This window comes from Leishmania infantum, chromosome 34 (assembly GCF_000002875.2).
Source record: "Leishmania infantum JPCM5 genome chromosome 34".
Lineage (NCBI taxonomy): Eukaryota > Euglenozoa > Kinetoplastea > Trypanosomatida > Trypanosomatidae > Leishmania > Leishmania infantum.
Genome location: NC_009418.2, coordinates 1,357,132 through 1,369,369, shown reverse-complemented (window position 1 = coordinate 1,369,369; position 12,238 = coordinate 1,357,132). Strand labels below are relative to the sequence as shown.

The window sequence follows — 12,238 nt, the reverse complement described above, 5'->3', positions numbered from 1 at the left end:
ATGCAGTCGAGAATGGAGGCGCGAGAAAGAAGAGGCGTGGCAAGTACAGGTGAAAAGGGAAAAGAAGGGAAAAAGAAATTTTTCGTGTGTGGAGGGGGAGAGGGGCTCCGGAGGGTTCGGCGCAGAATCCTCCGTGCTTGTTGCATGGTCTTCCCATGGCGGAGGTGGAGGACGCTTGGCTGCTACGGCGACGATGAAACCGAAGGCGTCCGCGCATAGTTGCCTGCGTCCTTTTACAACAACAGCAAGCTCTTCGTGCATAAACCTACGCAACCTGCGCACAAGATCCGCGAGAGGTGCGCGCGTACCCGTGAGTGTAGAGGCAGGTGCCGCTTCACACAAGAAGACGACCCGACTCCGGCGAGAGAGGATGCTCAGCGGGCACCGTCAGAACAGCTTGATGAGAGGGATTGTCAGCCAGTCCTGCCCGTACGCCTGCGCGAGGTAAAACGGCGCGTTGTTGGGACACTTTGCGTGAACACCAGAAACGGTGCACGACTTCAACGGAAACAGATCCGACTCTTTCGACTGCCCTTCGCCGGTCTTGGCTGTGCCGCTTACCAGCATCGTCTCGTAAAACTCGGCGCAGATGCGGCTCGTACACTTGCGCCAGATTCGTAAGTCAGAGTTGAGAGCACCCCTCTTCACAATAGACCTGTGGCCAAAACACTCCTCGTCCAGCGCAGCAGAGGCGGCGTCGAAAGAGCTTGGAGACGGCACCAAGACCCCAATGTCAAGATCTGCATCCCACAGCACAAGACGGCCAAGCCGGGTTGAACCTAGCAGCGTGCCGTTCAGCAGCCAGTTGCTCTTCTCGTGCTGTTTGAGTACCCGCTCCGAGCACTCGAGGGCGTTGTGAAACGCCGAGTCACGGTCGAAGTACACGTGCGAGCAGTACGAGATCGTGATCCAGGAAAACACTGCGACAAGTGCCACAATACCGGCACGCGTCCAAATCAGCCCCAAAGAAGTCGCGTCAGCTTCCGGCAAAGGCGCTGCAGACCTGTTTTGAACATCTGCGGCTGTTTCGGCGCTGGGTGAGTGCTTAGGGGTGACGCTCATGGTGGTCATGGCACCTCTACGAACAAAGCCTGTGCGTGAGTTTGTGTGTGTGTGTGTGTGTGTGTGTGTGCTAGAGTGAGAGGCTTGACAAAGTGAATGTGACGCGCTGCAGGTATTCGCGCCTTCACGGAATAAAAAGAAGACGCGAGAAACACAAGGCACTGCTTGCAAGGATACCACCGATGTAGGAGCAGAACTCTTTCACTGACAGGATGTGCTTTGCAGCGTGAAAACAGGTAGCTCTACGGGGGTTGGACGGCCCACACAAACGCAAACAGCGCATAACGAGCGAAGGTGGGCATACGTCAGAGAGAAGAGATGGAGACAAAGCAGCAGGGCAGAACACAGCATGGGTTTAGTAGGCAAGTCAAGACAACCAGGAATCACACGCAGAATACACGGATGTTTCAAACGCTCAGGTAGTCACACACGCACGCGCTTTCTCCCAGCGGTCGGAAAAGAAAAAGGCGTGTTCACTCGAACGCGTTGACTCCGTCCTGGTTGCTTTCCCTCCTTTTCTTTCCTCCCCTCCTGCTCGTCAGTGCGCAGAGGCAGTCACAGTCTTGCTACCGCTCCGCCACGCAGTACCCCTCCGTGCACTCAAAAGCATGCACGGTCGACGCAGTGCGCACAACATACAAGCACATCACATCAGGCACTCACTATTCCTTCTCCCTCTCTGATGTCTGGCCGCTGCTGGTCAAGAAGAAAATACAGACAACGCCGCGGCTAACAGTTCGCGCTTCCACGGCAAAGGAGGCCCTTGCAGCGCCGAAAGCCGCTCAGACGCGTCCGCGAAAAATCGCCGCGCTTCCCGCTGCGCACCGCTGATCTTGGCGCGCTGCCCAATGCGGCGCATTAGCTCGCGCTTCCATGAAATCGAGCTAGCGGGGATCAACGATGCTAGCACCGTCTTTGACCAGCACAGCTCAGTTTGGCCAACCGCGGCGGCCGCCAGTGCGCACGCAACCCACAGGCCCTCGTCATGCCAAGCCGCGCGCTCATAAAGAACGTCAAAGTACACCTCAGCCCACGACGGAGTAGTTGCATCGCTTCTCGCCATCATTTTAGCCAACTCGTGTAACACGGCGCGACGCTGAATGATGTCGGCAAAATCGAAGTGGTTAAGAGCAGCAAGTACAGCGTCCGTGGCACTGAAAAGGGAGTCCCGCACACATTCCGCGATGATGCAAGGAGCCTCTTCTCCGATTGCAAACTCACCCCTCTCGTCGGGTGATTCGCGAACCGGTGCAACTGCCTTTTCGAACTCGAACAAGAGAGACCGAGAGCTGTCCGCGTCAAGGGCCAGAGCGCCGTGGTGCACGAAAGCCGATTGTGTCTGCAAAAGCTGTGAGCGCCACGTCCGCTCCTGAAGTTCCCGTGCAAGCGAAAAGAAGGCCTCGGCATTAGACTCGATAGAAAACGCGGACGCCGCCACGGGTGTCAGTGCCACACGTCGACTCTGCAGACCGCTATCAAGCACAACCAAGCGGCAGAGCTCCCACTGCGCAGACTTGAGCGCGAGTCCGTGGATAACCTGTTGGAGCGACCGCTGAGCGCGCTCGGTGAAGCGCTGGTTGCAGCTGAGCTCCACAGAGCCGGCTCCACGCCACAGCCCTTCCCAGATGCGCCGCGAGAGCTGCCGGCCACCATCTGGGACAGCACCTGGAACATGACTGAGACAATCAACGAGCATCTCGTACCAACAGCCCGCAACGCCGGCACCCCACCGCACGTCTACCAAATCCTCCATGAGTCTCGGCAGGGCGACATCGTAGACAGCCTCCACCTCAGGGGTTGCGCCGCAGACTGACAAGTAGCGAAGGCTCTGCAGTAAGCAGAGGTAAGACGGCAGGTCGCAGCGCAAAAGGTAGGGGAGGTACGAGGCGAGCACGCATGGAAGCTGAGCCGGCAGCGCCGAGTCAGGTGCGTTCTCTCGTCCCCACGACTGCAACAGCTTGCTCAAAAGCCATGCTATGCTGTTCAGGCACAAAGCATCAGGGATGCTGTGAGCACGCCTCTCTCTTGGTAGCTGCCCCAGGAGGTGATCAAGGCAGTGTCCCGGGGGATCCAGTGATGCATCGGCAGAGAGAATTGGAAACGCCTCGGTGAAATCGCGTGCAATGCGGTACACTTGCTCTAGACTAACGGCATTCGACAACAGCGGGGCTGCGGGACCAGACTCAGCTGGTGCGGGCCGCGCAAGGTTGCACAAGGCACCAAGAGCATCAAGAACATTGCTCGGTGTAGCACCTGTGGTATTCGCAAGCACCCTCTCTGCCAGCTGCGCTGTAACGTGGCGGACGGCAGCAGCAAGTGACCGTGCGTCTTTCCGGCTGAAGTTGCTCTCCGCAGCAGGCAAGCACTTCAGCGCCCGCCTACCAGATGGTGGTGGGCCAATATCAGCATTGCCTGTCAATTTTGGCGCATACTGTAGCGAAGAAGTCCTACCACGCACCGAAGAGTGCACATCGCTACTTGCAAATTTGCCGACAAGCCATAAAATGCATCGGAGACTGTCCTCCTCGAGCTCGGAATCCGTATTACCGTATGACAGCAGCTGTGGCGTGAATAAAGCATGGAGCTCCCTCTGAACAGAGCGCGGAAGTCCTACCTTCACATGAGCACGGCACAAAAATGCAATAATCTCGGGATCTCGCACCGACACAACGGTTTCCGCTGTGATTGCAGCCCACACCTCATAAATGCAGTGACTCACGACCATCCAAAAAAGACGCTCGCTGACATCTCCCAGTGTGAAGAGAGTAGCGTTGCGCATTGCATAACGGATTACGGAGATCGCAACATCGTCAAGGGTTTGCGCAGTGGAGCAGAGAAACAGATTCGACAGCTGCACAAAAACGGTGGCTAATTCAGCGGCCGCGAACGTTTGCGCCGGCCGTTGTCCGCTCGCAGCCTCCGTCGTTTCCTTGGTATTTGAAGAAAGGCAAACTCGATCAAAAAGGAGCCAACAACTTAGCTGCAGCCACTCACTCAGCTCAGACTCCACTGGAGAGTCTCTAGCGGTGCTGAGAAGCACTTGAAGCAATCGCAGTAATGATAAAGAGTCCCATGAAGACAGTTCACAATCAACACCGGTGGAGAATAAGATCGCTAAACGACGAATATTACTGGGACCGAAAGCAGTCACAATACTGATACCTTGGTCGAAAAGCGAGCGAATTGTACGTAGAGCTGATGTACCCCTCAGCTGCAGCACATCCGTCAGACGCAGTAAAGAAAAACCTTTTTCCATTTCGTGCTGCAGTATTTCTACAGATGCCTCGCCTGATAGCAACTGCCAAAATGAAAAAGAGGATTCGTGGCTATCCAATGTACCTAAATATCTTTCACAGCGAACGTCACGCTCGGTTCTTTCCAGCTGGCGAAACCCGAAAAGTAGCTTCAGATACTGGCTTAGCGGAGTGCTTAAGTTTCGCCAAGCGCCACTCGACAGCATTTGCATTGTTTGCTGCCCTCCATACCAACCCCAGCGATAACTGCAAATAATCCTTTTGACGAGGTCGTCGTTCTCCCCAAACACCTCATCGTTAATGGCAAACAAAAGAGGAGAGAGTGTCTCAGGCTCCGCTTCCGTGACAATAAGCAGCAGAACATCTAGTACCTCGCGGTCCGCCGATGCACCCAGAGCAGCCTCTACGGCTTTTGGGATGTACTGCACATCCACGGCTGCTGCACAGACGAGCCTCTCTATGCTGCTAGAACTTGTAAGCGCGGTTTTGAAGCGAGCTTGTGTTTGGGTATCACTTGCATTCCAAAGCTGCACCAAGCGATCAATGCGTCCAAAAAAATCGACATCGGTACTACACGCTGAAAAACAGCCGCTCACCTTTTCTTCCAGGCTGTTATTTTCGTCAAACGCAGCGAGAATGTGGGAGACAAAGCACATACACTGGCGCTTTTGGCTGAAATCGGCTGTTTTCCGCAAGACTTGAAGCAGTTTTTCAAACGAGCCGCGTGAAATAACGCTTGTAACCTGCGGAAAATAAACACTGTCGCACAACGCTAATAGAAGGTTCAAAACTGCAGCTAAGGCGCCAGCATCGTTGTCGTTGTGCAGGCAAATGGCGATACGCTCACAAAACGAAAACAAGTCGACGATCAATGTCCAGTTGTTTGCAATCAGTTCGCGAAACAAAAATACCTCATCATCTGCATCTTTTGAAATAAAAAATAGCAGAAAATTGCAGATTTCAGGGCAGCACAACAGCAAATCCATTTCAATTGCTTGTTTTACCATGCCGTTGCACATGCGTGCAACCGACAAAAGAGAGTGACGCGTTGCTCCCGCTCGCTGTCGGCCCACGGGCAACTCTTCCTCAGCTGCTTCAAGCACCACTGTGAGGAGTCGAAGCACACTTTTGGGTACACAAGTAGAGAGAGCAGTGCAGCATTCAAGCCAGCAGCTCATCGACTCCACCAGCTCCGCTATAAAAATTGGTGCATGGCGCAGAAAGGAGACACACGAAATGAATAGACTCACGTTGCTAGTAAGCATCTCATGCAACATACTATCGTAGAAAGCAACATCGTTCGACAATGCAATATCTCGACACATCAAAATAAGATGGCGGCAAGCTTGAGAAAGGGAATCGGTGCGGAAAAAGCGGCACGAGGGTAAAACGGGTGCTGAAAGAAAATTAGAAAACAAAGCTGTGGTGCACGTTACGATTGCACTCCACGAATGTTGTACTAGCATGCTCAGCAGATGTGCGTCTTCGCGGATGTGGAGGTCATTGCCTTGAAGACAAGATGCGCATGCCTGCACAAGGGACACGTACGCATCACTCGGCATAGGGTCCTGCAGAACAAGCAGCTGCGACAAAAGACACAATGTTGTGTGCTTGAAAAAGATGTCGTCGAAAATAGCGGCTGCGCTCGTCCTGCTAATCTCCTTCACAGCATCGCACACAACAATGCAAGTCATGGAGCTTTTCGTCTCATTTTCGGCGAGCGTGCAAAGCCGTGCATATATGCATGCAGAAAGCCCTTTGGTACGCTGCAGCCGAAGAAATGGGAGGAGCTCGTCTTCGAAAGGCTCGTCGCGTCGCATTTGTATTGCGGCCTCAAAGTAGTTAGCGTCATCACTGTATTCTCCACTGTTTTGCACACAGCTGTCGAGAAACACCTCCGTCGAGAAATGACGAAGCACGCTAAACGCCTTTTTCGCAACCGCACGATCAGGAGACACCGAAAAAAGTTCAAGCGCAAACACAACCAATGCTTCCGGTGCAATGCTAGCGCAGAGAAACACGTTGAGTAGTTCCAGCTGCGCAGGCAGATCGTGATACAGTCCCTTTCCGTGACGACGGCACAAATGCAGCAGCTTTGAAAGATACATTCCCTCTGCTGATGGGGGAAAGCGTGCGTGCAGCAAAAGCTTCTTTATAAATTTGAGGATGGCGACAGTGGTGCCGCTGCAGTTGTCGGCGATTGAAAAACGAAGCCTTTCCAACAAGTCTGACAACACCAGCCGCTGCTCTGGAGCGTCTATGACATGTACAGTGGTCGACAATGCCGCGTAGGCATCGGCGCGCACAAAGGGGTCGCTGCTACCCGTGAGTTGCCACACAGTCCTAGAGCTCCGCGACCAGACACACGATGTTTCATGCAGAAAATGCAAGAACGGGCAAACAAGAAGCTTGCTAACCTTTGCTTGAGCAAGTGTATCCACGATAAAAAGCGCGAAGGCCTCAGCAGCTACCGGCTCCCAGGAATCACAGACCTGCTTCAGTCGTCGATATGCGCTGACGCAGGGTGGAACAACCTTTTCGTTTGCCTGCGGAGCGGCGAGAATGCTGTCTAATATCTCGCTCAGTTCGTCTCGGAATGCGGCAATACGTCGCTCATCCAAAATGCGACCGGGAACAACTTCGAAAGACACGAGTGTGTCAAGCAGTACAGCAAAGCTGAAACAATCCAAGTCGTATCTTGCTTGGCGGAGAAGTTGTTCTGGAGATGGGCAGCTTGGGTTGTCATTGGCCATAGCTGCAATGACAGTGGACGCCGCACGGATGCTGTCTGGCCGTTTCCACTCTTTCAGACTCCGGTAAAGAGCGCTGAAGAGCTCATTGGAAAGTGCTTTCTCAGCGAAGGAGCTGAAACACTTGATGGTGACGGCAAATGACCTCTGAAAAGTGGCATTTACGACAACATTAATGTCCTCCAACAGCGGGCGCACTTCGAGGGCGAACGCACGGAACGCATTCGCGGCTTGATTAGTGGGAACTGTCCAGCAGACGTTGGCAAATTGCTTGAGAACGTATACCTTCATGGTGGGCTTGTCTGTTTCACGGAGCTGCTGAAAGAGTGCGGCCCAGATGGTGGTGTGCATTGGACCGGCGTTCAGGGTTACGAGCGCACCGATGATTTGTTTTGCCTTGTCTTCCCATGGCGTCTCCAGGTAGCGGAAAGCCACGCCGATGTTGTGCGTCAGCGTTGCTGCATTGCAGGACGGCTGCGTTGCTTCGCACCACAGCAATCCCAGCAGCTGCGCTTCGTGCGACATGGCTAACATGCATGCGGAAGGTGGCGCAGATGAGTAAAAAAGACCAAGAACCTGGTTTCGTGACGGCGCCGCACTTTTTTTGTATACTTATGTCATGGCGCTACATTCCGCACTTTGTTGCTGCGGTAGGAGGACGCGCTGCTGGGATGAGGCGAACGAGTAAGGAGAAACACGGACGAGAAAAGAGTGAAGTGATTGCGGAGCAGGAGCACAGAGGGGCCATGCGCTTTCATTCTTTAATGGTTGTCTGCGCAAAAACAACAGCTGTCCGGAGTGGGGGTAATTCCTGTGCGTGCGGGGAGTCGGTAGAAGCAGGAGGGGGTGTAGCTCGCATTCCTTTCAATGAATTGTCGGGGAGGGGGGCTGCCGCATGGATTTTTGTTGGGTGTGAAGACCGCAGTGTGCTCCTGCTGCGAAAATAGTAGGGAAGATATGGTGGGGAAGTCGGGGGGAAGAGACTCCACAACAGAAATGGAGGTAACACGAATGATCAACAGACGGAGGGAGAGAAAAGAGTTGGAGGAGCGTTGGAAAAACGGTGTGTGCAATGTTCCCGGGACAGCCTCTTTTGCTTGCGTTTTGGTGGTGCTGTAAAAAACCGTGTGAAAAAAGCTCCTCCCGTTGGATTCGAACCAACGACCTGTAGGTTAACAGCCTAACGCGCTGCCGACTGCGCCAGGGAGGACACGCAAAACCACGATTTCCTATGGAAACGTGCTCCATCCCGAGAGAGCAAGGCAAGGAAAAGGGCCGCTAGGGGAATTGAACCCCTGACCTCCCGCACCCGAAGCGGGAATCATACCACTAGACTAAGCGGCCACAGAGCCTCCCTTTTTTGTTTTTCACCGAAAATATCCGTCCACTCTGCGCACCCAACTCATTTTCGTTGGATCCCCGACGGCCGCTTAGCACAGTGGCAGTGCACCACTCTCGTAAAGTGGGGGTCGCGAGTTCGATTCTCGCAGTGGCCTTTCTTTTTTTGTTCAACTTGACAGAGAACGTGAACTCCCCTCTCTAACACCGTGTTAGCAACCTTCTGTAGCTCAATTGGTAGAGCATGTGACTGTAGAGATCGCAGATATCACAGGGTCGCTGGTTCGATTCCGGCCGGAAGGAAATCTTTTCGTCATCGGGGCTTTTCGAAGCCCCGGCACTGAATTCAATGGTTAGTAATGAATCCTCCCTGGCGCAGTCGGCAGCGCGTTAGGCTGTTAACCTACAGGTCGTTGGTTCGAATCCAACGGGAGGAGCTTTTCTCTCTTTTCGCCCGGCGGGCGCGAGGAGGAGGACGCGGGGGGGGAGCGAGGGAACACGAAGGGCTAAGGGTCCGCAAGGGAAGTGGCGGTAACCGCGAGAGAAAAAAACGTAAAGGTGCTCATCACACCCCCATCGAGTCGTTCGTGGTCCACAGTCCAGTATTTTTTTTTTTGGTTCTGTTCTATTTCAGTTGCTCGTTGGGCATAAGACAAGCGAGAAATCACAGCGACAACCTCCTCCATATCATCCGGGGGGCGGGCGCTCATCGCGTGACGAGCCGTGACCCGGGAGGCTTGGGCGGAGGAGCGCTCTTGCCCTTGGAGAACAAGGCGTGGATGCGCTCATGCTTTTGGATGTCCTTCTCCGACAGCGACGGCCGCGTCGTCGCCACAGACGCCCACAAGTCGTCTATCGACATCAGCTCCGCTGCGAGGGCGGCCGTGTCGGAGACAGCCGCCTCCGCCCCGCCGTGGGTGGCTAGGCACAGCGGCTTCAACGTGTCCCCCACCTTTTCTCGCGTCACACCGTGGCCGAGGCCAGCAATCACAAACCCATCCTCGTCATCCGGCGCGGTGCCACAACCAGCGATGCTGCCTGACACGCCAGCCGCCTGCTTTGTCAGGCGCTCCACGAACCGCATGCTCATCAGCGTGCTCGCCGACGACACCATCGCCGAGAGGTCCGCAGGCGTCCAGTTCACCGTGCGCCGCGCCACTTGCCGCAGCTCCTCGTCGCTGAAGTGCGCCGAGGCCTTGCTCAGCAGGCTGCGCAGTATTGCCACCCGATCATCTTCGCTCGGCACAGGGCACACGACGGCCTTGTCGAGTCGGCCCGGCCGCAGCAGCGCCGCGTCGATTAGGTCCGGCCGGCTCGAGGCCGCGACGACAAACACGTCCTTGCGCCCCTCCACACCGTCCAGGTAGCACAGCAGTTGGTTCACCACGCGGTCCGTCACGCCCGAGTCGTCAGCGCCGCGCTGCGGCGCCACCGAGTCGAACTCGTCAAAGAACACCACACACGGCGCCGCCGCCTGCGCGCGCTCAAAGACGTCGCGGATCTTCTGCTCGCTCTGCCCAATGTACTTGCCAAACACCTCCGGGCCGTTGATGACTATGCAGTGCAAGTTCTCCGCGTTGACGAGGGATTCGACGATGAAGGTCTTGCCGCACCCGGATGGGCCGTAGAGCAGGATGCCGCTGCGCGTCTTGAGCGGCAGCCGCGCGAAGAGCTGCGGGTGCTTGATCGGCAGCACCAGCGTATTGTACAGCGTCGTCTTCGCCTCCTCCAGCCCGCCAATCGACTCCCACGACACCTTGTCCCCTTTGAGAAAGTTGATGCCGGTGTGCGCCAGCGGGGTAAAGAAGGTCACGCAGGCCGCGGCGCACTCGCGCAGCGACAGGGCCGGCTCCGCCGCCAGCTTCGCCCGCATCCGCGCCGCCAGCTGCTTCACGTCAAACGGGGTGTAGTTGTCCATCAGCGCCGCCGCCGCCGCCACGTCTTCGCGCGGCGCGTATGGGAACAGCTGTTCAGTCAGCACCGTCCGCGACGCGCGATTCAGCGCCTCCAGCGTTAGCACCCGCCGGAAGCAGTAAGCCGACCGCAGCGTCTCGTGCACTGCGTCGCGGCTCGAGCATGTCGCCAGCACCACCACCGCTCCTTGTGGACGAACGGAGAACTGATAGCAGAAGCGTGTCAGCGTTGCCTCCAGTGTTGCCCGCGTCATAGCCGTCATCGCCTCCGCGTGGCCCTCCTGCTGCGCCGGCGCGATGCTGTCGAAGTTCTCCAGCACCAGCACCGCTGGCTTGCACAGAACGCACTCCATCAAGGCCCTGGCGATGTCTGCAGAGAAGGACTTGACCTTGCCACACTCGAGCGTTACGGTGTGCACGTCGGATAGCGTGTCGAGCACCGCGCGCACCACCGTCGACTTGCCAAAGCCTTTCCCGCCGCACAGCAGCACGTTGTTCTGGTGCAGATTGGCAAACCGCGGCACGCTCGACTGGTGGAGGGCGGCCACAAGGTGCTGCTGCAGCTCCTCCGCTACCCTCCCGTGCACCTGCGTGACGGCGTCCAGCGCCACCGCAGAGAGTGGGAGTAGCGCGGGACTCGAGAGCACCGGACGGACCACTCCGGCAGAATCGTTCCTGGTTGCGTCGCCAGCCTTCCCAGCCGTAGGGGCCGACAGGTCGAGACCGTGAGGAGTAAGGAGAAGGTTTGTCGCCTGTGCCAGGGAGTCCACCACGCACACGCCCTCCTCGTCCGCAGCTCCCGCTGCCTCGCCGTCGGCGTTGTCCACGACAACGACGGTCATCTGCTTCAAGTGTGCCCGCAGAAACCCCGGAGTCACCTCCTCCCTGTTCAGTGTCGCCAGCGTCGCGCAGTCGAGGACGCCGAGCACCATACCGTTTTTCCAGTGGTACTTGTCAGCCGTGACGCGGCGCACCCGCACCGCAGCCGTGTCGTTGCGCTCGGCCCCGCTGTCAGCGGCGGCACGAGCGGGCCGCCCGCGGACAAAGGCCCAGAGCGGCGGTGCGGCAGCACCATCAGCCCCGCGGTCCGTCTGCTCCTGACGGACACGGGTGGCAATTACAAAATGTGTGCCCTCGTGCATCGTCGCGCACCCGCTACGCAGCTTCTCCTCCGCGTCGCCGCACTCGATGGCGGTCACCATCACCTTGGCCGGCACTCCGGGGAAGATGGAGACGGAGATGATCATGGAGGGGAACACCACCTGCACCTGGCGAAGCAGCAGGTTCTCGACACGAAGCGCGTTCTGCTCCACTACCTCGCTGTCATCCACCGTCAGCGGCGCCACCAGAACCTTGGTCGCACGCGGCGTGTTGGGCAGCGGCACGCACTCCACCAGCTCGCCCTCCTTCAGCCCATGGTCATAGCAGAGCGCAAGGGGGAAAACAAGCGCAAACTTGGAGCGCGTGTGCGGCCGGTTGGTGAGGCACCCGACGTAGATGTCGTGGCCGCTCCGCCCTGTAATGCGCAACGGCACCGCTAGCGGCAGGCGGCCGGTGTAAAGCGGCCGCAGCACAGTGTCGAGGTAGTGCTGCGAGACCGTCACGAAGGAGTGCTGGCTGCTCCTGTCCACGGCGACTTCAAAGGATGATTGCTGCATGGGCGGACCGAGCGGCGCCAACTAACAACGCTCCGCTTCGAGGCCGAGGCCTTTAAGTGTGTGTGTGTGTGTGGGGGGGGGACAAACGGCACAGTGAATCAAAAAGGAGAGGTGAAAACGGAAAGCGGTCAAACCAACAAGTCGTCCTTCAAAAGTTTTTATGAGTCGTGTGGTGCCGCAGAAAAGAGGTGGTTGGCGGGTGGGGGATAAAACACGACTCTTGCCCCTTCTCCGAGCTGCTCCTCCTCGCGAATGCTAGTTGT

General features: G+C 56.7%; 3 protein-coding genes and 4 non-coding genes across 7 annotated transcripts; 3 read left to right on the top strand and 4 right to left on the bottom strand.

Moving 5' to 3' along the window:
• Positions 1 to 387: 387 nt before the first annotated feature.
• On the bottom strand, positions 388 to 1,062 carry LINJ_34_3320 (conserved hypothetical protein; the record flags this gene model as incomplete). Its single annotated transcript, XM_001468652.1, has 1 exon — positions 388 to 1,062. One exon carries the CDS (start codon positions 1,060 to 1,062, stop codon positions 388 to 390), a length of 675 nt encoding a protein of 224 aa, XP_001468689.1.
• Positions 1,063 to 1,762: 700 nt separating this feature from the next.
• LINJ_34_3310 (conserved hypothetical protein) lies at positions 1,763 to 7,600 on the bottom strand (the record flags this gene model as incomplete). The annotated part of the gene is made up of 1 exon (XM_001468651.1): positions 1,763 to 7,600. The coding sequence occupies one exon, from the start codon at positions 7,598 to 7,600 to the stop codon at positions 1,763 to 1,765; it is 5,838 nt and encodes a 1,945-aa protein (XP_001468688.1).
• A 738-nt stretch (positions 7,601 to 8,338) lies between these two features.
• Positions 8,339 to 8,410, bottom strand: LINJ_34_tRNA9. The gene has a single exon. It is a non-coding gene; the product is annotated as a tRNA-Pro (tRNA).
• Positions 8,411 to 8,490: 80 nt separating this feature from the next.
• LINJ_34_tRNA8 lies at positions 8,491 to 8,562 on the top strand. The gene has a single exon. It is a non-coding gene; the product is annotated as a tRNA-Thr (tRNA).
• A 61-nt stretch (positions 8,563 to 8,623) lies between these two features.
• Positions 8,624 to 8,707, top strand: LINJ_34_tRNA7. Its single transcript has one exon. It is a non-coding gene; the product is annotated as a tRNA-Tyr (tRNA).
• A 125-nt stretch (positions 8,708 to 8,832) lies between these two features.
• On the top strand, positions 8,833 to 8,839 carry LINJ_34_tRNA6. Its single transcript has one exon. It is a non-coding gene; the product is annotated as a tRNA-Asn (tRNA).
• A 271-nt stretch (positions 8,840 to 9,110) lies between these two features.
• On the bottom strand, positions 9,111 to 11,975 carry LINJ_34_3300 (peroxisome biosynthesis protein-like protein; the record flags this gene model as incomplete). Its single annotated transcript, XM_001468650.1, has 1 exon — positions 9,111 to 11,975. One exon carries the CDS (start codon positions 11,973 to 11,975, stop codon positions 9,111 to 9,113), a length of 2,865 nt encoding a protein of 954 aa, XP_001468687.1.
• Between the last annotated feature and the right edge of the window lie 263 nt (positions 11,976 to 12,238).